This window comes from Ranitomeya imitator, chromosome 1 (genome assembly GCF_032444005.1).
Source record: "Ranitomeya imitator isolate aRanImi1 chromosome 1, aRanImi1.pri, whole genome shotgun sequence".
NCBI classification, from domain to species: domain Eukaryota; kingdom Metazoa; phylum Chordata; class Amphibia; order Anura; family Dendrobatidae; genus Ranitomeya; species Ranitomeya imitator.
The window spans coordinates 251947965-251972582 of record NC_091282.1 but is presented as its reverse complement, the minus strand read 5'-3'; the positions used below and the strand labels follow the sequence as shown (position 1 = coordinate 251972582).

General features: G+C 43.9%; 1 protein-coding gene across 7 annotated transcripts in view; it reads left to right on the top strand.

Annotated features, from left to right (window-relative positions):
• The window catches only part of CLIP1 (CAP-Gly domain containing linker protein 1), a 145767-nt gene that overhangs the window by 60248 nt on the left and 60901 nt on the right, over nucleotides 1-24618 (top strand). The window contains exons 7-15 of one of the 7 annotated variants that reach the window (XM_069755588.1): nucleotides 7408-7511; nucleotides 8911-8971; nucleotides 11797-11901; nucleotides 14918-14944; nucleotides 16246-16965; nucleotides 20372-20488; nucleotides 21927-21984; nucleotides 23527-23610; nucleotides 23694-23850. In XM_069755588.1, the coding sequence (XP_069611689.1) occupies nucleotides 7408-7511; nucleotides 8911-8971; nucleotides 11797-11901; nucleotides 14918-14944; nucleotides 16246-16965; nucleotides 20372-20488; nucleotides 21927-21984; nucleotides 23527-23610; nucleotides 23694-23850 (1433 nt within the window). The remainder of the gene's footprint in view (nucleotides 1-7407; nucleotides 7512-8910; nucleotides 8972-11796; nucleotides 11902-14917; nucleotides 14945-16245; nucleotides 16966-20371; nucleotides 20489-21926; nucleotides 21985-23526; nucleotides 23611-23693; nucleotides 23851-24618) is intronic. The other 6 variants (XM_069755603.1, XM_069755593.1, XM_069755608.1 and 3 more) reach the window with 6 other exon arrangements.

Genomic DNA, 24618 nt, shown 5'->3' with positions numbered 1-24618 from the left:
GTCATGTAGTCCCCACAGTAGCCGTAAGTCCCCTGTGGCAGGCAAAAAAAAAAAGTTAAATGTTCATTTTTTTCCTTCCACATTGTTTCAGTTCCTGTGAAGCACGTAAAGGGTTAATAAACTTCTTGAATGTGGTTTTCAGCACCTTGAGGGGGTGCGGTTTTTAGAATGGTGTCACACTTGGCTATTTTCTATCATATAGACCCCTCAAAATGACTTCAAATGTGATGTGGTCCCTAAAAAAAAAAAAAAAAAAAAAAAAATGTTGTAAAAATGAGAAATCGCTGGTCAACTTTTAACCCTTAACTCCCTAATAAAAAAATTTTTTTCCAAAATTGTGCTGATGTAAAGTAGACATGTGGGAAATGTTGTTTATTAACTATTTTGTGTTACATATCTCTCTGATTTAAGGGCATAAAAATACAAAGTTTGAAAACTGCTAAATTTTAAAAATTTTCGCCATATTTCCGTTTTTTTCATAAATAATCGCAAGTAATATCGAAGAAATGTTACCACTAACATGAAGTACAATATGTCACGAAAAAACAGTCTCTGAATCAGCGGGATCCGTTGAAGCGTTCCAGAGTTATAACCTCATAAAGTGACACTGGTCAGAATTGTAAAAATTGGCCCTGTCATTAAGTACCAAATTGGCTCTCACTAAGGGGTTAAACGGATCCCCTGACTGGAAGGAAAATACCAACCCATGACTAATGGATATCTTCCTAATGACCAGTACAAACAATGTGGTTTTAATTAGCACACAATTTATATTAAGTTGACAGATAAAAGCTATATTTCTTTATCGCCTCTCATTGGGGGACACAGGAACCATGGGTGTATGCTGCTGCCACTAGGAGGCTGACACTATGCAAATAAAAAAGTTAGCTCCTCCTCTGCAGTGTACACCCCACCGACTGGCATTATACTCTTCAGTTTAGCTTAGTGTCAGTAGGAGGTGGACACGGGTCTTTCATTAGACCCTTATCTACCTCAATGTGCGTCGTTTCCTTTACAGGTTTTTTCCGGATGGGATACAGGGTGAACAGTCACACCTGTAGTCCCACAAAGCGGACTATGAGTACGGCGTGTACTGCCACCCCGTATCCTCATAGATCCTTCACCAGACCAAGATCCTAGCACACAAGCGTGCTCAGAAGTCCGGTCCTGGCTCCGTCCCCCACCCACTCGCCTACCAGAGCCTGTCGGTCGGAGGAGACGAGGACGTCCATCAGCTCCCTGGACGTCTCAAACCCTTTCAAGGTTAGTACCAGCGTGGGATGTTTGGGTGAGTATTTTCCCCCTTCCCATCCCGGATCTTTGTTAGGGGGGGTTCTTGTTAGGGGCTCCCTGTCGCCTTTCTTCTTCCCTTTTACCAAGGGCCTTCTGTCTTCAGCGAGGGGCCCCCCTTTTAGGCCACCGCGCTCTATCCCCCCAGCACTTTCCGCGGCGCATTACCAGCGCTGCGGTTCTTACTCTGGGCACATCTTCTGGCGCCGCAGCTCAGCTTCCTCAGCGCGGCAGCCCTGCGGGCTGTCGTGCCGCGTCTCCCTGCGGCGCATTGCTCTGGCGCCGCAGGAGGTGGTGTTCTGCGGCGCCCTGCAGGCTGTCGCGCCGCGTCTCCCTGCGGCGCATTGCTCTGGCGCCGCAGGAGGTGGTGTTCTGCGGCGCCCTTCAGCGTCGCAGCCCTGCAGGCTGTCGCGCCGCGTCTCCCTGCGGCACATTGCTGGTGCCGCAGGTGGGTGTTTTTTTCTGCGGCGCCCTTCAGCGGCGCAGCCTAAGCAGGCTGCGGCGCCAGCCTTCCTCACGCCGCGTTGTTCCGGCGCTTTATTTCGGCGCCGCGGCTCTTTTTCTCGGCCGCCGGTTCCAAATTTAGGCCCCGGCTTCGGCCGGGGCCTACTTCCGGTTTTCGGCCTCTTCTTTTCCGCTCCTGCGGGCGAGCTTTTTCCCGCCCGACATACTGCGCCCTGCCCACCGGCGCCTCTGCGTCTGGCTCCGCCTCCCTTCCTCGTGGGACTCTCAGCTGGTGTGCGCCGCTTCACACAGCAAGCAGCCCTCGCAGCACCTCACGCAGCGCGCCACGCTCCTTCGCCCGCATCTTCTGTGGGCTCAGCATCGCAAGAATACAGCAACAAGTGGGACATCTTCCAGGACCGGGTCCGTGAGTAGCTGCACTGCAGACTGACACCCTTCTCTGCCCCACTGTCCCCTAACCCACTGGCATCTTCAGGGATCTCTCAAAATGTCTTCTAAAGGGGGCCGCTCTCGCCCCCCTACCTCTTCATCTTCTGCCTTAGTCACGTACTTTGCATGTTCGTCCTGTAACGGCAAACTTCCCTCAGGTCAGTCCTCTCCGCTGTGTCAGTCCTGCAGCAACCCGATTGTTCCCACCGCCCAGGATCCCCCGACTGTTCCGCCCGAGAGTGATCCCCCCATCCCAGGCTGGGCCGCCTCTGTCACAATCGGTGGCCGATTTAACACGGGTATCTCAAACCTTGGTGTCCGCGCTGGATCGGTTACCCCTGCAGACCCCTGCCGTGGCCAGCGGGTCGCAGGAACCGCCACCCGAGACCTCCTTGCCAAGCTACAAAAGGTCCAGACAGGAACGTCGGTCTGAGTCCTCTTCGCGTTCCATCTCGCCGCCCGGCCCTCCCCCGCGGTTGGTGTCGCACCGTTCCTCCTCCCCTGAGTCAGGCGAGGCTTTATCTGATGCGCCCTCAGAGGAGATTTCGGAGCTGGATCCTAGCCAAATCACCACCATGAGTGAGTCGGTCCAGAACCTCATTCGGGCTATAAACCAAACCTGTGGCATTAAGGATCCCTCTACGGAACCCGCAGATCAGGCGGTTTCGTTTAGACGGGCCAAACCACCTTCAAAATTTTTTGCTCCTCATCCTGAATTCGAGGAAATCCTGGCCAGAGAGAGAGAGAATCCGACCAGACGTTTTCAGAGGGGAAAACGCCTGGGGGTGTTATATCCTTTTTCACCAGATCTTACCGCCAATTGGACGGTCTCTCCCTCGGTGGATCCCCCGGTTTCCAGGCTGTCCACCAACACGGTGCTTCCACTGTCCGGCGGAGCGTCTCTGAAGGATTCTAACGACAGAGTTATAGAATCCTTCGCGAAATCTGCCTTTGAAGCGGCTTCAGCAGCGCTATGCCCAGCCTTTGCTTCCACTTGGGCTTCAAAATCCATCTCAAAATGGGCCAAGGATCTACGGCGAGGTATCCTGGATGGGGCTCCTCCCGCGCAATTAGCGGAACTTGCCAACCAGATTTCCCACGCGGGTGAATACCTGGTTTCCGCCTCCCTGGATGTCGCCTCTTGTGCGGCTCAGGCTTCCAGCAATGCCGTTGCCATCCGCCGGACCGTTTGGCTCAAGGCCTGGCAGGCGGACTTGTCCTCCAAAAAGTCCCTCACTAGTCTGCCCTTCCAGGGCTCTCGTCTCTTTGGTTCCCAGCTGGACCAGATCATTAAGGACGCCACTGGGGGCACAAGTTCCCTTCTCCCCCAGGCTAAACCTCGTCGCCCTCCCCCTAGACGGCAGTTTCGCTCGTTTCGGCCTTTTCGTCGCTTCGCTGCATCAAACTCCTTTTCCCAGCAGCAACAGAGGCCACAGGCACGTCAAGAGAAGAAGGCGGTGTCCTTCAGGCCCACTCCTTCCTGGCGTCCTCGCTATTCCCAGGGTAGATCGTCCAGGCCCAGGACTGGAAGATCCACTTCCGCATGACTCTCGGCAAGACTCCAGCCCAACTCCCAGGTTGGGGGGCCGTCTTCTCCGTTTCAGGGACGTCTGGATTTCCGCAGTAGAGGATGCATGGGTCAGGGAAGTTGTATCCTCGGGATACAAAATAGAGTTCACCTCCCGACCCAGGGATCGTTTCTTCCAATCTCGTCCTCCAAAAGATCCCGCTTTGTTTCCGGGCTTCTTCGCAGCCATCGCTTCTCTGCTAAAATCCGGGGTAATTGTTCCCGTCCCAGAAAAGGAACGGTACACGGGTTTCTACTCGAACCTCTTTGTGGTACCGAAAAAAGACGGCAAGGTTCGTCCCATTCTGGACCTCAAATTGCTGAACAGGAGGGTTCGCCTGAGACACTTCAGGATGGAATCCCTTCGTTCAGTAATTGCTTCCATGGAGGCTCAGGAATTTCTATGCTCTATAGATATCCAGGACGCCTACCTACATGTTCCAATATTTCCCAGACATCACCGTTTCCTGCGCTTTGCAGTGCAACAAGATCATTTTCAGTTCGTCGCCCTGCCGTTCGGTCTCGCAACCGCGCCAAGGGTGTTCACGAAAATCATGGCGGCGCTGATGGCCATTTTGAGGGTCAGAGGCTTGGTCCTGTTCCCATACCTCGACGACATCCTCATCAAGGCTCCGTCCTTTGCTCAGGCCCACGAAAGCTTGTCCATTGTTCTCGACACCTTATCCCGTTTCGGATGGCTGGTCAACCGGAAGAAGTCCTGCCTTATTCCTTCTCAGCGCATCATCTTTCTGGGCATGCTCTTCGACACTCGTAAGTCCAGAGTCTTCCTTCCCAAAGACAAGAGATCCACCCTTTGTCGGGACATACTCTTGTTCCAGGGTCCTCGGCCTCCCTCCCTCCGATCGGCCATGAAGGTTCTGGGGAGGATGGTAGCTACCTTGGAAGCGATTCCCTTTGCCCAATTCCATTCTCGACCCCTTCAGCAAGCCATTCTGTCTCAGTGGGACAGGTCGGTCTTCTCCCTGGATCGGCCGATCAGACTCTCCTTTCGGGTCAAGCGGTCTCTCAACTGGTGGCTGACGTCTCCTCTCATCTCCCAGGGCAGGTCCTTCCTTCCGGTTCACTGGCAGGTGGTGACAACGGATGCCAGCCTGATCGGCTGGGGTGCGGTTTTTCGCCACCTGACGGTTCAGGGCCGTTGGTCGCCGCAGGAGTCTGCGCTGCCGATCAACGTCCTCGAAATTCGGGCCATCTTTCTGTCCCTCCGCCATTGGGAAAGGATCCTCAGGGGCCTTCCAGTCCGGATCCAGACGGACAACGCCACGGCTGTGGCATATGTCAACCATCAGGGGGGGACTCGGAGCTCCTTGGCCCTTGCCGAGGTATCCAAGATCCTCCTTTGGGCAGAGGCAACGGTTCCGGTGATATCCGCGGTGCATATCCCCGGCGTAGAAAACTGGGCCGCCGACTTCCTCAGCCGCGAGGGTCTCGCGGCAGGGGAATGGTCCCTGCATCCGGAGGTCTTCCATCAGATTTGTCTTCGATGGGGAACTCCGGATGTGGATCTCACGGCGTCTCGAATCAACAGGAAGGTTCCGCAATTCGTCTCCAGGTCACGCGATCCTCTCGCAGTGGGCGTCGATGCTCTGGCCATTCCTTGGTCACAGTTCGAGCTGCCCTACCTGTTCCCACCCCTTCCATTACTTCCCAAACTGTTGAAGAAGATCAAAGCGGAAGGGGTGACGGTCATCCTGATCGCCCCGGATTGGCCCAGGAGAGCTTGGTTCGCGGAGCTCGTCAACCTTCTCGCGGACGCTCCCTGGTGCCTTCCAGACAGGCCCGATCTGCTGTCCCAGGGTCCGATCTGCCACCCGAATTCTCGGTCGCTCAGTTTAACGGCGTGGCTGTTGAGACCGCGGTTCTAAGAGCGTCCGGCCTTTCGGACCGGGTGATTCACACCATGATTCAGGCTCTGAAGCCTTCGTCTTCCAGGATCTACTACCGCACCTGGAAGGCCTACTTCCGTTGGTGCGAGTCCAACCGCGTGCCGCCTATGGTTTTTTCTCTGCCTTCTCTTTTGGCCTTCCTTCAGGCAGGACTGGATTCGGGCCTGGCTCTTAGTTCCCTGAAGGGTCAGGTCTCTGCTCTTTCCATCCTCTTTCAGAAGACCTTGGCCTCTCGGCCACAGGTTAAGACCTTCTTTCAGGGGGTAGCCCACGCCGTCCCGCCGTTCAGGGCCCCTGTGGAGGCTTGGGACCTAAACCTGGTACTGGACGTTTTGAAGGTTTCTCCCTTTGAACCTCTTAGGGAGATTCCTCTATCAGTTTTATCTTGGAAGGTGGCCTTTCTTGTGGCCATCACGTCCATTCGCCGCGTTTCCGAGCTGGCGGCACTGTCTTGCCGCCCTCCGTTTTTGGTCATTCACCAGGACAAGGTGGTCTTCCGACCTCCACCTTCTTTTCTTCCTAAGGTGGTTTCCACCTTCCACCTCAACGAGGACATCGTTCTACCTTCCTTTTGTCCAGCTCCGACTCATCCTCTGGAGCGATCGTTGAACAAGCTAGACCTAGTCAGGGCAGTGAGGATTTATCTGGATAGAACATCCTCTTTCCGGAAGACGGATTCTTTTTTCGTCATTCCTGATGGCACACGCAGAGGCCAGCCGGATTCTAAAGCGACTATTGCTCGCTGGATCAGAACGGCAATTTTAGAGGCTTACAGGGTCAAGAACAGAGTGCCCCCTCCTGGGATTAAGGCTCACTCTACCCGGGCAGTCGGCGCCTCCTGGGCGGTGCACCACAGGGCTTCCGCCCTACAGCTTTGCAAAGCGGCAACTTGGTCTTCCATCCACACGTTCGCCAAATTTTACAAGGTCCATACCTACGCATCGGCGGACGCCAGCCTAGGCAGAAGGATCCTGCAGGCGGCAGTGGTGAGTCCTCTGACCTGATGGAAGTCCGTTTTCCCGCCCTTGGGACTGCTTTGGGACGTCCCATGGTTCCTGTGTCCCCCAATGAGAGGCGATAAAGAAAACAGGATTTTTGGTTGCTTACCGTAAAATCTGTTTCTTGAAGCCTCCATTGGGGGACACAGCACCCTCCCAATGTTTTCTGTTGTTATCTGTTCTATGACTGTTCTCACGTTACAGTTCTCAAGTTTGTGGTTATGGTTTTTCAACCTTGTTTCATTATCTCCTACTGCTTTCTCACTAACTGAAGAGTATAATGCCAGTCGGTGGGGTGTACACTGCAGAGGAGGAGCTAACTTTTTTATTTGCATAGTGTCAGCCTCCTAGTGGCAGCAGCATACACCCCATGGTTCCTGTGTCCCCCAATGGAGGCTTCAAGAAACAGATTTTACGGTAAGCAACCAAAAATCCTGTTTTTATTATCACAGAATCTTTAGGATCTACTTGCCACCAGCAATTTGTAACTAAGTTCCAAATACCCTCCGTTGATTCTTTCTAAACAAGTGGATGTGTATGCAGAACCACGACTTGTTCTACAAAAAACAAACCCAAATATTTCTGTGTATAGAAAATTTTAAGTTATGGCTCATGGAAGAAGAAAGGGGGGAGAGGGCAAAAATGGAAAATCTCCCCATTAGGTAGGGGTTTAGTTTTTTTTTTTTTTTATGTGGATTTATGTATTCTGTTCTTGCGATCATGTATTTCATTTTCTACAATTTTTCTTCAGTATGTGATGGAAATGGAGGGAAAAATGGATCAGTTACGTGCTATGGTAGAAGCTGCCGACCGAGAAAAAGTTGAACTTCTAAACCAACTAGAGGAAGAAAAGAGGTATCATTTACATGTTCGTTTACTGTCTAGCTGCTGACATTTTAAATACTTTTGGTCCGATTCATGAATATCTGTGTTATTCACTCCAATCTTCATATGATGTGATGAAGTCAGATGCTCCTGATTCATGACGAGATGTGCACCTCCCCACAAATTCTACTCCAGTCACTTCTGGAGCAAAGTTTGTTGCATTGTGGACGTCCCTGCTCATCATGAATTTGACAGATATTGGTCACTATGTCCCTGCCCCAGCTCCACCCATTTTGCCAGAGATGGTGTGAGAATAGCAAAATTCACAAAATCTTACTGCAACCTCAAGTTGCGCCAAAATTTTGTGACTTTTTAAAGTTTTTTTTATGCCTGAATATTGTCATAAAAGCTTTGATGAATTTGGCCCTTTAAAAAAAAAAAAAAAAAAAAAGTATTTGTACTTAGTATAAAAATATCTATATTTTATTTGTGTACCTGCTTTTCTGCATCTATTTTCTGTGTACTACTTACTGAATAGCAGGAAGAGGTCAATGCAGGTCCATCTTGCTAGATCGATGTAATGTTAAAGGCAAGGGCTGCATGGTGACAAGTGTTGTGGGACATTGAGTTTGCAGTGTCTAATTGCAATATTGCATCTAATGATTTCCTTTGGTGGCACATAGCGACTTGCAACCTCTACACAGCAAAATTGCAGCCGAAAAGTGGTTGCGTGACAGCAAGTGTCAGACAAGTAACCCTAGCCTAAATTAAAAATGTAAGAGCTTGGCTTAGTAACTCTTGATATCTCTCTCTCTCTCTCTCTCTCTCTCTCTCTCTCTCTCTATGTGCTGCAGGCAAAAAAACAGGATTTCTGTTAAGACTGTTTTCATGAATGATTCAGAGGTTAGCACTTAGCTTAGTAAATGGGCTGTGAGGTGGAAAACAATGTGTGAACATTTTGGACTTATTTAGTTTGGGAAAAAAAGCTTCTGTAGAGCTAAAACATGTTTAGTTTCTCCTAGAAGGATAGATGAAAACTATGTAACTAAAACTATTCTCAGACACTGGCCATTTAATGATATGCTACACCACGTGCACACGTTGAGTATTTGGTGAGGTTTTTTTTTATGTCCGTACTTTGTAGGCCAAAACCAGGAGTGGGTGATAAATGCAGAAGTGACGTGTTTCTATGATACTTTTCCTTTGATTATTCCACTTTTGCTTAAGGTTTACAAATACAGATGTAAAGTACTGACCAAATACTAACTATGTGAACATGACTCACAAAATTACTTAACTTATCAAAAAATTAATTAAATTGCATAGGGTTTTATTCTCCATTCATGTCAAAAGCTAAGTTCAGCATTCTTATGCTTTTATCATAATTGTACAACTGTTAAAGTCCCATAAATCTATTTTAATCTTTCAGAAAAGTAGAAGATCTACAATTCCGTGTTGAAGAAGAATCCATTACCAAGGGAGATTTGGAGGTAAAAAAAAAAGAATACTTTTAGGATTTTATATAGAAACAATTACTTCTTTAAATGTATCTTTCGTACAGTTTAGAAGTAGTGTGACACAAATACAGGGCACGTGAAGTAGATTGTGATGGAGAAAACTATATTTAATAATAATGTGGTTTTCTACATTAGAGCAGTCCAAAACCTTCCAAAAATATAAACTCAATAGTTCCATCATCTTGGTAATGCCTCTTGCTTGCTGTTGCTTTTTCACAATCTGAAATCAAACTCAATAAAATTTTTGATGCTTGCAAAACTTGAGGTGAAGTAAAAGTGGTTAATTTCAGATAACCCCCAATTAGATTTTCTGGCTTTCAAGTCCTCTCCAGTTTTCGAAGCATGAATACAGCATTGAATTTGAAAATATGACTATTTTCTTTTCCTTTTTGCCTTCTTTGAGAAATGCTAATTTAGTTAACCAAAGTCAGATGAAATGTAGCCTTACTCTATCAAATGCTAAATTAGCCAGTTTTTATTATAAAACTGTTTATGACCATGTTAATTGCTTGTATTTATCAATTCCATGAATTTACATTTCAACATTTAAGTTCACATTTTTATTTTCTTTTTTTACATGTTGAAATCTCATGTATCATGTTTTCCCCTTTGTTTAATTGTCTTCACAATTCAGTTAAGTGGAAAGGACTAGGAGTAAATTGTGAAAATATTCGTCAAACATTTTGGTCAGAGCAAGTAAACTGAGGAAGACTATTTTACATATATAACCCTAAACACTAATAACTGCTTTTTAAAACTCGAGCTTTAATTCACTGGTGCATGCTGCTTTTTTAAAGTAAAAAGTCTTGGTAATATACTAAAATATACTTAAAAATTATTCTAGCACAGTGTATTTGACAGCTAAATATATGTTGTTAGAATGTGCCCATAACTTGTATATATTAAAATATTGGTCTACTGTAGTAGTAAAACAAGGAGCACCTTAAGTTACATTTTAAGCCAGCATATTCACTAATTTTAGATATGAGAGAGAGCCTCAACTTTGAATTATATTGATATTCAAAAAAGTACCAAGAAATCATTAGAAAATGCGTCAACATTTTATTTTCAAATTAATTGAAATATGTATATATTAAATGTAGTAACATATTTTGGTATAAGCCTAACAAACCAGAGCTGTTTCTTTTCCTTCCTTGTCTACAAACACCACCAGCTCTATTTGATTAATGGGAACCTGTCAACTTAATTTTCCATAGTCAGTCTAATAAAAATAATTTTCCATAGTCAGTCAAAGATACTGCTAAAAAAAAAACCATATTTCTGTGTGTAGATATATAGATATATAATATTATATAGTATATATATACTGGATCCAACCCTGTATCACTCGGATTACTGGATGAAGCTATTCTGACGCAGTCGGAGCTTTTAGATTTAGAATGAAGCGGAGCTAAGAAAGCTGACCCCCACCCACCCCAGGCTCGCCATGTAAATAGTCCATAGACAGTGAGCTGCTTATCACAGGGGCGGGGGCATTGCTGGACTAGTATGGCAATGTTAATCTCCTTAGTGGTAAGTTTTCCACAGTTAGTAAACAGCGTGCACTTTGACAAACGACACATCCCTGATTTCTGCGTTTCAGCCTATATCTCCTGCTGTCCTCAGAATACATAGCAAAAAACTGCTGACAGATTCACTGTAAGGTCGAAAGTAGACATACGTCCATATAGTTTAACCTACAATATGGGTAGCCTAATGGCTCAGTGGTTAGCACTGTAGACTTGCAGTCCTAGAGTCCTGGGTTCAAATTCCACCAAGGACAACATGTGCAAGGAGTTCATGTTCTCCCTGTGTTTGTAAAAGTTTCCTTTTGGTAGAAAGGAATATGGAAAATTAAACTGACAGGTCCCCTTCAATTTTCATTAAAATATTGCTAGCCAGCGCGTTAGATTTACCCCTCTTGAAATAAAAAATAAAATACATTTAATTGTGGTTTGAAACCATTTTAAGTACTTAAACCGTAGAAACTGTTCCAAAGTCCACTATATATAAATCTTTTAAGAGTACTTCTCATAATGCTCTTTATACATTACACACGTTCTATTGGACGCCAAAAAGATCTGGCAGATAGCTGCCTCAACCAACATCGCTTAACCAAGTACTCCGTCACCTAAGACAGAAAGATCTTGTCATTGACTATTTCCCATGTATAGCCCTCTTAAAATCCAGTCTCTACCTTCCGCCCCACTGAGCACTTAGCATGGTAAGACACTCCTACAGAGTTAAAAGTTCACAGTACAGTTGCAATGGCTTGGCATGCATGAGCATCTCCCCATGCCATATGGTCTGATGGGAGATCAATATGTACTCAAAACAAAACGAATAAAAAAGAAAACCCTAAATTAATACAATAAAACGGTCTTTATTAATTATTTCCCCCTTATGAAAGATTAAAAAAACACACTAATCTCTGAAGAATTTCAATAAAGGATTACTTTTAACCATTGCAGAATTGCTAACTTTCTAAATTACATTAATGCTTTTATGTTCCTGAAAACCGTAATTCTACTTGCTGCATGCACCTATCTTACATTTCTACTTATTGCCTTTCTTTTTTTGTCTTTCACCATCAATCTCTTCCAACTTTCGTGTCATTCACCATCATCCAAGCCTCATCTTGTCATCCCCTCCTCTCCTGTTATTTTTCCCACTGCATCTTCTTTGCTTTTCAATGGTCCGATGGTGCCGGAGCACGGCCTGCATGTGGCTCCTTCCTCTCGTGCTGGCATGTGATGGTGGCACTGTTGTGTTCTCTTCCTCTCCCTTTTTACTAACAGACGCAGACCAAACTGGAGCATGCCCGCATTAAGGAGCTTGAACAGAGCCTGCTCTTTGAAAAGACCAAAGCTGACAAACTTCAAAGAGAGTTAGAAGATACTAGGGTAATGGTTTTCAATATTTCATGGAAACTCTCCCAGTACACTACACTTTATTGGATATGTCCATCTGCAGTAAAAACCGAGTGAGAAGACACCATTTTAGCTTTTGGTCTTTACATAATGCAAAGGAACCTGTGTTGCTTTCTCGGGTATGCGCATAGTAAAGGATTGTAAACTATAGATACATTGCTACAAAAATGTATTTCACTTTACCAAGAAAATGGATAATTTAACTTTCATGTGTCATACCTATAATCTCTCATTATGTCCTATTAACTGTATATTACAGATCATCATTAAAATGAAAAAAATCAAATTAATCTCTAGGTAAAGGGATCCTGTCGGCAGGATTGTGCACAGTAACCTACACACAGTGTTAGGTTGGCACAGTGATACTGATTACAATGATACCTTGGTTGATGAAATCCGTTTTGTGGTTGTTTAATATTCATTTCCAGATTTGAGTTAATGATATGCTTGTGCTCCAGGGCGGTCTGTTCACCAGTATTGCATCTGACAGGTCACTGATTTCCCCCCCCCCCCCCCCTGACCTGCCCCCTATTTTACATAATGAATATTATGTATTTATAATTACCGTATATACTCGAGTATAAGCCGAGAATTTCAGTCCATTTTTTAAGGCTGAAATTGCTCCTCTTATACTCGAGTCATTCCCAGGGGTCGGCAGGGGAGGGGGAGCGACAGCTGTCCAATCATACTCATCTGCTCCTGGTGTGGTCCCAGCACGTCCCTGGTTCTCCGGGCGCTGGCAGCTTCTTCCAGCGTTGAGTGGTCACATGGTACCGCTCATTACAGTAATGAATATGGACCCGACTCCACTCCCATATGGGTGGAGCCACATATTCATTACTGTAATGAGCGGTACCATGTGACCACTTAACACAGGAAGAAGCTGCCGGCGCCCAGAGAACCAGGGACGAGCAGGGACCGCGCCAGGAGCAGGTGAGCATGGGGGCATTGCATGATTTTCACCTGTCCGCGTTCCACCGCTGGGCGCTTCTACGTCTTCCTCTGCAGTAACGCTCAGGTCAGAGGGCGCGATGACGCGATTAGTGTGCCCAGCGATGGACTATAGCAAGTGCCGGGGGCCTGAGCGACGAGAGGGGAGTATGTGATTTTTTATTTTTTTTTTTATTTTTTTTTTTTTAATCGCAGCAATAGCATATGGGGCAAATGTGTCTATGGAGCATCTTATGGGGCCATAATCAGCATTTGTGCAGCATTATATGGGGCAAATGTCTCTATGGAGCATCTTATGGGGCCATAATCGGCATTTGTGCAGCATTATATGGGGCAAATGTCTGTATGGAGCATCTTATGGGGTCCTAATCAACATTTGTGCAGCATTATATCGGGCATATTTTAATATGGAGCATCTTATGGGGCCCATCATTAACTGTATGGAGTATTATATTGGGCATATTTTGTATGGAGCATCTTATGGGGCCCATCTTGAACTGTATGGAGCATTATATGGGGCTCCTGATTCAATATGGATATTCAAAAACACTTACCCTACTGATGTCTCAATCAATTTTACTTTTATTGGTATCCATTTTTATTTTTGACATTTACCGGTAGCTGCTGCATGTCCCACCCTAGGATTATACTCGAGTAATTAAGTTTTCCCAGTTTTTTTGTGCAAAATTAGGGGTCTCGGCTATATATATATATATATAATTATTATTTTTTTTTTTAAATCCTCTTCTGCAAGCAGAAACCAGCGGCGGTGCCAGCGCTGCGGCATGATCGCATCTATAATGTGTTTAATAATTTTTTTTGATAGTAAACATTAATTCATAAAAAAAAAAAAAAATCAGCCTTAAAATGGCGGCGTCTGCGCAGTAGCAGTTGACTTGTGACTTGGAGGAGGCAATTTTTTTTTCTCAAGCAAGATGGCCCGCCCCAGAAGCACGAGCATATAATTAACTCAAAACTGAAAATAAAGATTAAACAACAACCACAAGATGGATCTCATCAACCAGGTATCATTGTAATCAGTATAACGGCGCCTACCTGACACTGTCTGTAGGATACTGTGCACAATCCTGCTGACAGGTTCCCTTTAATGGTTTTACAGATGAATGTAAAGTTTGATTTCATTGTAGGTTAGAGTTATATTTTGCCAATTAAAAATTGTATACTTTTTTTTTAAACTATACATTTCTTAAGTATAATTATTTAGAAGCCTTGTGGCTCCCTTTTAATAGTCACAAATATTGAAAAGACTTATTTAATATGAAGGTTTGGTCTTGTGCCAATCCAATACTTGCTTTGTATGAATAAAGCTGATAAGTAGAGATGAGTGAAAAGAATAGTGCTGCCCTGGTTGTTCAGTCTGATCCTTCATGGCAGCTGGACCAGGGCAGTGTTCACTTCTGCACTCGGCTTCTTGGGTACCTCTTCCATTTACTAGATACAGGATGCTGGCCGCCGAAGCGTACAATCGCAGCCAGAATCTTTTTGCTTGTTGAATGTGACTTGATCTACAGCAGTATATGTGATTCTGTGAGTGTTTCCTTAGTTGCTATTCTGTGCTTGTGCGTATTTTAGACATCTTGCTTTTTCACCCCATAATGGCTGAATGCAGCTCAGATTTTACTAATTTCTAATATTTGGCTTTTATTTACTGTGGTGGATCGAGCTACTTTCTGTTTATTGAGAACGAGGTAGTGTAACTCTACTGTTTATGCTCTTCTTTTTTTTTTTTTTTTTTCGTTCTGCGTTATTAGAGGATTTTGGTGGTTATTTCAGATGGCAGTGGATAGGTCAGTTTTATTTTTCTGCATTACAATGAATGTTTCCAACGTTAATGCTCTGAGAGTGCAGTATTAACAGCCTAGACTGAGTTGTAGATAAAGAGAAAGTCTTACATGCTGGGTTGTTAAAATATTCCTGTAACCCGAAAGAAAGCCTGGAAACATGAACTGCTGGGAATACAAAATGTAATTCTGGTGATGGGGAAGTAAAAAGATCTGACATTTCTTGTTATTTACAGGCCAAAACAAGGCCAGATTCCTTAAAAGTAAGTATTCCTGTAAAAAGCAAGGGGTTTTGTTGATGTCTTTTGTTTGCTGGAACTGCTGACCTTGCTTATGGTGGTAGGAAATGCTAATATTTATTCTTAACAATCTTGGCTCCGGCGATATTCATAAGGGCAGGACTATTAATGATGCATGCAAGTGTCTGTTTGTAGCTGTTTGTAATACTAATGGTTATGTCGGGTACACCTTATGACGAGTTTAAAACAATCTGTCTCTTGCTCAAAAAAAATTGGGTTACATACTTTGTAAGAACCTCTGATCTCTCTTGACTTTGCTGTTGTCTCTATTTTGCACTGCATAATTCCATTGCAAACATATTCACTTTTTTTTTTTTTTTTTGGTTTTGGAGCGCATTGGGTGAAATTTCTTCAGAGTCTTGTCGGGAGATGAGATGTGATTGGCGGCATCTTTGAGGGAGGGCTTAAAGAACATGCTCTCAAAGAAGACTCCATCGCTAACGCTGAGTTGGCATGCAAGCAGAGATTTCACATACTGCGCCGAAAAAGCAATAAATCTGAAAAGCGCAAAGCAGAAAAGTGTGGCAAAATTGGGGGAGAATGGAGATTTTTACAAGATATTTAACTGTTTTTGTTTTATTTTTATTTTGGGCAAGTGACAAGTCCTCTTTAAGAATTGGCTTTTATTTTAGGACATTATTTATGATGTTGGTTTACTGTAGGATGTGAGATCATACTTGGATATGTTTTTGCAAAGTGTAAATGCTCAGTGCAACATGAAATATCACTTTTCTCTGCAGTGTTTCTGGTTCTTGGACTTATGTACTTGGTGTCTGGAATAAAGTGCTATAACTTGTCGTGCCTTGGTTCAGTCTTAAGTGATTGGAATAGCATGTTTTCCTAGTGTGGTGTACCACTGAAATTGCATATGGTTATGGCAAACTTGTGAGAAGTGTGCTCTTCTGTTTTCAGGTTTGACTGTAGAATATAGTTTCAGTTTCTTAAAGGTTCTTCTGCTATCCTACAGATTTATTTTTTTCTTGGCTCATAAACTAGAGCCGATCAAACCAAAGCTTAGAAGTATAAGATAATAATAATTATCTTTATATCTGATATAAATATATAAAAAAAAAGTTAACATTTAACTTTTTTTTTTTTTTAGGTACATATTTAAGTTTATTGGAGTGGAGGGGGTTGCATTTCATTAATAGTTACTGTATTTCTAGTCAATCAAAATTTATTTTTTTCTCTATTTTGACTTATTTCCAATTTATAGGTATTTTTATTTTCTTATGGTCTCTCCCTATGTTGGTTTATGACCGCAGGTAGCAACTGTTTCTGAAAAGTCTCGCATTATGGAACTAGAGAAGGATTTGGCCCTGAAAACAAAAGAAGTCGCAAACATGCGTCAGAAGCTCATAGAGTCAAGCAAGCAGTCTAGTGATGTAGATTCATCACTTTCACTGCTGCAAGAAATCAGTTCTTTGCAGGAGAATATATCCACACTAGGCAAAAAACATGAGCAAGAAATTCAGTCTCTGAAAGTCAAATTTGAAAGTACGGAGATTGATTACGAGAGAGAATTGGGCTCACTGAAAGCATCTGTAGAAAAGCTATCCAAAGACAATGAAACTTTAAAAGTAAAGCTCAGTCATGCCAACAAGGAGAATGCAGACGTAATAGAACTGTGGAAGTTGAGACTAGACTCTGCCATCAGTTCGCATCAGCAAACCATGGAAGAACTGACTGTTTCCTTCAGTAAAGGCGCAAACCTGGAAACCTCTGCTTTGATTGAACTGAAGGCCCACATTGAGAACCTCAAGTTAGAACATCAAAAAGAGACTGAATTTCTAAAATCTAGACATGAAGCAGAGCACGCTGATCACTTTAAAGAAATAGAAGCTTTAAAGTCCAAACTGCAATCATATTCTGACGAAAGAGAATCGAAATATGAGAGCCTAAAATCTAAACTGGATGCTGCAGAGGAGCAACACTTAATAGAAATGGAGGACACGTTAAATAAGCTCCATGATGCTGAGATAAAGGTAAAGGAGCTAGAGAATTTAACAGTTTATAGAGCAAGAGCATATAATTGACTAGATGGTGGTCCGATTCTAACGCATTGGGTATTCTAGAATATGTATGTCGCGCTGTGAGTGGGGGTAAAATTCCGCGCGAATATCGCTGATTGGTCGCGCCCGGCTGGCCGATCAGCGAAACATGGTTCAAATCTGGCGCCAATTCGCGGCGGGGCTGCGCCTGTCGCTGATTGGTTGTGGCCGGCCAGGCACGACCAATGACCGAAGCGGTGTTTAAATACCGCGCCAATATCGCTGATTGGTCGCGGCCGGCCGTGAACTACCAATCACTGAAGCGGTGTTTAAATCCCACGCCAATATCGCTGATTATCGCCAATATCGCCAGCCGTGACCAATCAGCGAAGCATGGTTTAAATCCCGCGTCAATTCGCGGCTGGACTGTGTCTGTCACTGATTGGTCGCAGGATGTCAGGGGTTCGGGGCACTGGATGTTGGGGGCTCGGGGTGCAGGATATAGCACAGCCACGTAGTATACAGCACAGCCACGTAGTATATAGCACAGCCACGTAGTATGTAGTATATAGCACAGCCGCGTAGTATGTAGTATATAGCACAGCCGCGTAGTATGTAGTATATAGCACAGCCGCGTAGTATGTAGTATATAGCACAGCCGCGTAGTATGTACTATATAGCACAGTCACATAGTGGCATAGGCAGCATCAATAGTAAAAAGTTTGTCATACAGTGTTAATAGCAGCGTTAACAGACTGCGTTACACAGCGTTATGCCACGGTGTAACGCAGTCTAACGGACTGCTAAAACACTTTACGGGCGGTGACTGGGGGGGGGGGGACCTATGTATGGAGCGGGCACTGACTGCAGGGGAGTAGGGGAGCGTCCAATACACGGCCGGAATGTGCTCGTTGCCGCGGCCAATCGGCGACTTGGGATTTCCTTGCTAAACAAACAGACGGAAGTGCCCCTTAGACGAATATATATATATATATATATATATATATATATATATATATATATATATATATATATATATATATATATATATATATATATATATATATATATATATATATATATATATATATATATGCTAAGATCCCAAGTAAAGGATTTAGTGATATACTGCAACAGACATAACATGAGCTAAATGTGCTTTTTGATGTCCATATCAACTGTTTTTACCCACTGGCTCGGGATATGTAAAAATAACAAGCTGAGCTTTTAGGTGCCTTTCCTGGGATCGGCACGATGTCTCACCACTGCCCGGCTTCTGTTGATGGTCTGTAGCAGTGGCATCAAGTAGACAGTGCTGCAGCCAATCACTGAGTCCAATTGCTCAGCCATTGTAGACAGCACATGCAGTTGAGCAATGCGATTGGCTGCAGTGTTGGCATAATATCACCACCGCAACCAGTCAGTCGAATCGGGCAGTGGCAGAGATGCAGCACCGTGGGCATAAAATAAGTAAAATGAGACAACCACATTAAAGACAGACTTAAGCCAGCTGAAGGGCAAAAACCTTGATTGTAAATTGCTTGCAGAAAATAGGGATAGTGCCATCCATCATCTTTTTAAGTTTGTTTTTATTTTTTCTTTTAAATTTGATTTTATTGCTTCTCAATAATATTGACCCAACAAACCTACAGATGTAAACTTAGCGTAGGGGGGACATGAAAGTTAAAGGGAACCTGTCACCCCGTTTTTTCAGATTGAGCTATAAATACTGTTAAATAGGGCCTGCGCTGTGCGTTACTATAGTGTATGTAGTGTACCCTGATTCCCCATGTATGCTGAGAAATATATTACCAAAGTCGCCGTTTTCGCCTGTCAATCAGGCTGGTCTGGTCAGGTGGGCGTGTTCACAGCGCTCTTTTCTTCCCCAGCTTTCCGTTGGTGGCGTAGTGGTGTGCGCATGTCCAGAGTTCCGAATTCCCTGCGCCCACGTGAAGACACAGCGCGCGATCTGCGCTGTAATCCCTTGCATCGGTGGGGGCGGCTATCTTCCTGGGGCCGCGCGTGCGCAGATGGAGTGCTCTGCTGCATGGGACTTCAGGAAAATGGCCGCGGGATGCCGCGCGTGCGCATTAGAGATCGCGGCGGCCATTTTCCCAAAGCCGAGTTTGCATCTCGATGCAAGGGATTACAGCGCAGATCGCGCGCTGTGTCTTCACGTGGGCGCAGGGAATTCGGAACTCTGGACATGCGCACACCACTACGCCACCAACGGAAAGCTGGGGAAGAAAAGAGCGCTGTGAACACGCCCACCTGACCAGACCAGCCTGATTGACAGGCGAAAACGGCGACTTTGGTAATGTATTTCTCAGCATACATGGGGAATCAGGGTACACTACATACACTATAGTAACGCACAGCGCAGGCCCTATTTAACAGTATTTATAGCTCAATCTGAAAAAACGGGGTGACAGGTTCCCTTTAAGACCCCTCTGGTGGCAGCTAATCTCCCTTAAGATCAAAGGGAATCCTCCTTTTAATTTTTGCTGTTGAGTGAGAGTGGGTTGCCAGCCCAACATACGTGAAACGGTCGGCTGATCTTACCAGAGTTTGAGGGTTCAGCCAACGTTCATCTGTCTGTATGACTACCATTATATGAGAGCAAGACATTGGTTGTGACCTTGAACCAAAACTCACAAATACTAGTCGTGCTTCAGAATAAAGTATATGTTTGAAAGTATGCTGCTTGCTTGAAATATTCAATCCACATTTTCAATTGCATCTTATGATTGTCACAACGATTTGTAAAAATACCATATTTGTAGCTATGAAAAATTGTAATTTATAAACACTGCCCAATTTGAGATTATAAGTGCTGCAATATCTTAACAGTTTAACAAAAGTAGTGCACAGCCACTTCTTAAATGCTGTATTCCTCCATATAAACTAAAAATAATATATCCAGCACAGTCATCGTTCCAGCTATTTAATGGCACGAGATCTGCCAGTGGGACATTGGCTTAATCGCTCACATGGTATAACAATCAGTGGCTGATGTCCGAGTTACATCAGTAGGGAACAACCTGTTTAAGCCTTAAACTCCTTTTAACACCGTTCCTTCCTCTAAACCATTATTGTACTGCAAATTAATTATAAGTGTGTCAACTCTTTGATACAAATAGGTAATTAAATTATCATGTTACATGTGTGCAGACACCAAAGCCACCTTATAAAAATAGAAATATTATATTTACGCTGATATTAATTGGGATTTAATGACCACAATTTGACTTCAATATATGAGATAATGTAGTTAAAATCTGTTCATTTCTTTTTGTTTTTTCTTTATTTTTGTATTTTCAAAATTTTGTTATTTGTTACTTTTGCTTTTAATTTTTTTGTCTTGTATCCATTCATTTTTTTCCCCATTCAACTCTGCTAGGCCAATGACTTACAAAGAGATTTGGTGGAGCGTAATGAAAAGTTTACTACCCTTGACAGCAAAATGCAGTCACTGGTTCAGGTCAAAGAAAGTTTTGAAAAGGAAATTGAAGATTTGGTAAAATGAAGTTTGTTTGTTTTTTATAGTAGATAAGAGATTTCTTTGCATTGTGCTTTTTCTTGCTCTCTTAATTAAGTACCATGTTTCTTCAAAAATAATACCGGGTCTTATGTTTGTGGCTCCGAATGATGGCTTATGGCTTCTGTTCAGGGGATGTCGTATTTTTTTTCCATGCACAACAATCCACATTTATTCTTGAACAAAAAAAAAGAAAGCTTATTCAAATAATCATGTAATCACATCCTGAAACTTCAACAAACCCTGAATTCCACCATGCAATTTGTGCATTTCTATTTCCTTTTTCCATCTACAACAATCTACTCTTTACAAATGCTGACCAATAATGGGTTAGAACGATCACTAATAGATCATTCTGTCCCACATTTGTTATCAGCAGCGCATCTTTTATTTACACCAGGCAATGTGCTAACAAGAATAGCTATGAGGCATTAAGACTGGTATTGTTCAGGCCAGTCTTAATGAATGGGACAATTGGCGTAAGATGCACTTACCGTAATTCATCAAAAGGCGCACACCACTTAATAAATTAGGAATCTTACAGGTGTCTTGCTCATATGATAGAAATGCACGCACGCGCACGCACGCACGCACGCGCGCACACACACACACACACACACACACACACTCTCCTCTTCAGCTTTAGAATTCTACAGTTAAGAAACCTTTGGTGACATCATGGTCACATGACTGTAATGTCACCAAAGGTCCTTAAGCAGTCTTGACCTTGGTATAGAAACACTGGGAGCCCCTGAGAAATTGCCCAGTTTTCTTTCCCTACCCACTAACGCTGGCCGTGCATACCAGCTTGTCTCCTTTTCAGTTCCTCTAGACTCTTACAGTTAAGAGACCTTTGGTGACATTGTGTTTGCATGACTGTGATGTCACCAAAGGTCCTGAAGCAGTCTTAACCTCTAAATTGAAATGCTGGGGGCCCCTTAGAGACTTGCCCAGTTTGACTGCCCCCAACACCGGCCCTGACTGTAACTAGGACTTCTTTTGGAGTAGGACTTATATTTCAAGCATACTCTGAAAATCCCTATAAGATCATCCCTATAAAATCAATTAGGGTTTTATACAGAGCTGCATACACTTGTGTGGAGCGAGACCGTCCCCTCTAGTCAGGCGCACCTACTGACCATCCACGTCACTAGATGTATATGGGCAATGTGGGGATTCATATGTCTGCAGTCGCACAGAGAGACTACAGACTTATCTGTTTTGACTGAACAACCGCTTTAACTAGGAGTGACAGAGCTTACAGAGAATACAGTTCTTTGATTTTAAGGAGACAACCGAGCTAGAGTGACCACCTATAATTCCACAAACCATAATTGTTAGCTTATTTAACATCATTGTATTATAAACTTTTGAGTATTCACAATTTATAATTTTCCTTTATTTGCGGGGTTTCTAGAAAAAATTATTGAACACCTCTTCTGAAGAAACTAAAGTCCTTCACATAGCTATGCAAGGTAAGAGTATCATCTGCTGTATCAATCCCTTTCAACATGTCCCATTTGGACTCTGTCACCTACGCAGAAGCAGGATGAAAACACTGCCCATAGAAGGGCAGGTAAAGTACCCAGAACTGCGTGAGTGCATGGCGCATGCGCAGGATTACGGCGCTGCAACTGCACGTCACAGGGCAGTGTGATGTGCATCGGAGGGGGGTGGTGTTATAATGAAGTCAGGAGGCAGAGATTTCTTCCAGGCATCGGAGCCTGGAATAAATCATTAACATAAAACATTTAAAACTCTATTTCTCCACAAATAGACCGCAGCTATGAGGCATACAGGTAACACTATTTTAGCCATTCTATTATCTGCATGCCCATACTAATAGCTTGAAAGCGTCTAGGGGTGACAGATTCCCGTTAAAGGGTTTTTCTAGCGTATAAAAATGTTGGCTAAATAAACATCAGTAAGTTAGATAACTTACTAATATATTTCTATTGGCTCCAGGGCCCTGTTCCTAGGTCATAGGTCCTGTTACTGTCCTTCTGCCTTTGTCATTTTACATAGAGCAACGTTTCCTGTGTCAGTGTTTAAACATGACTGGGGCAATAGGTGAAGGTGGGTCTGGTGGCCGCATATTTTGATGGCTACTTTGACCGTCTCTTCAGATGCTTATGCTGAGCTAGGAACCTAGTTTACCTATTAAACTTGGCAGTCAACTGCCCCCTTTACTCACTTCTCCAGTCAAATGCTTACCCAAATAACCCTGCACTGTGTTGAGCACAGGACCAAACGCACAATGGCAAGACTAGCTGATCGGTTATCTGCTGGTATTGTTCATGTGTCCTGTTGGGCAATAACAGTCAATTGTGTATTGCGTCAGCAAGTGTTTGCACATACGATTTCCTGTGCGGTTAACCACTTTTTGGGGGAGGGATCGGTCAAATTGTTTTGAATTTGAGTACGTGTAGCATCAGTGTTTGTCAGCACATGGTCTGTAGAAGGGGAATTGGAACTAAAATCTGTGCTAGGACATGCTTTCTATCCAGATTAGTGTCTTCATTCCACTAGCCCATTGGGCCTTCTTTGTATGCCAAACCCAAAAGTAATCAAGAGAAGATATTGGGTATTTTAAAAGAGCAGCTCTCCAAAATCTCCATGGCAACGCCTTTGTTTTTCCACCCATTATAACCCTCTAGTATTTTGAAGAAATAGTTGAGTTTGCAGTAACCATTCTTCTGGTGTTTTATCATTATGCTGTGGAGATGGGAGAAAAGGTCAGGGTTTTACCTCTCTGGGTTCTTTATGTCCTAAGAGAAGAAGGCATTGCCATTCAGTCGAATACATAATTTTATTTTGTGCTAAAGGTGACCATAACCTTTAAATGTAGGTGTCATTTAGGACTGTTCTCTACCACAGATATAAGAAATGTGATGTGTTGTGGCTTAATATGTGTAAAATAGCTACATTTCTGATGGAAAGAATAGCATTAACTATTAGCAAGTGTATAGTGATAAAAGTATCCAAAAATCAAAGGTGGTTTTCTTTCTCCCCTTTAGAAACCATGGGTAAATTAAATGAGCGAGAACTACAATGTGTAGAAATAACCAAAAAATTGGAATTGTTGCAACCCCAGTGTGCTGGTAAGTAGTCCCCTAATAACCTACCAAGCTTTCTTTTACTTCATCAGCTTTGTGGCCCTCATACTATGTTTTATCCTTTTCAGAGTTTGAAAGGAAGGTAAAAGAAGGGGAAGAGAAGAAGGAGAGCTTGCTGAGGGCAAAAGAAAAACTAGAAAATCAAATAGCGGAAATGATTAAGTCATCAGGTGACAGCTCTGCTCAACTCTCAACTCTGAATGAGGAACTACAGTCTAGGGAAAGGTACACATAAAATCCTTATCAGAAAAGCTGCTTACAGTTTTATCTTATGCACTCATGCTTTAGGAGCATATGTACCGTATTTTTCAGACTATAAGATGCACCCCAAATTTTCAGAAGGAAAATGGGGAAAAAAATTAATGCGTCAAATAGGGGTCCGTCCTACAGTCCTAATTCAGCTTACCAGGGGGAAAGCAGCAGCGCAGGAGGTGTTTGGTGGCCCGGCGATGATCTGACTCCCATCCCAGGCTGGTGCGTCAGGTTTGATGTTGCTCAAAGGTGCGGGGACTTTTTTGATTTTGTGAAAGCCTGGAGCTTCCGCACATTCATTGCTTCAGTGCGGTGGCCTCATTGCAGAAATGGAAGTGTGGGGGCTCCGGGCTCTCACAAAATGTTGGTGGAGCCCCCGGAGCACCACCAAATACTGCCGCACCAGCCTGGTATGGGAGTCAGATCATCACCCTGCAGTGTCGGACTACCAAACACCCCCTCTCCCCAGCCCGTCGCTGGCAGAATCACCCGACTCCTGCTGCCGCGCGCCACACTCCTGGTAAGTACATTCGGATTTTAAGACGCACCACTATTTTCCCCCAAAGAAATTTTGGGGGAAAAAGTACGTCTTATAGTCCGAAAAATGAGGTAGTTCCTATGACCTACATCTCTTAGGCCATATTCATACGATGCAATTGTGCAGTTTTTTCCCCTTAATTTTGCAAAGTTCCTGTGAAATTGTCACATACTTATCACAACATCAGAAAATTGTGACACAAA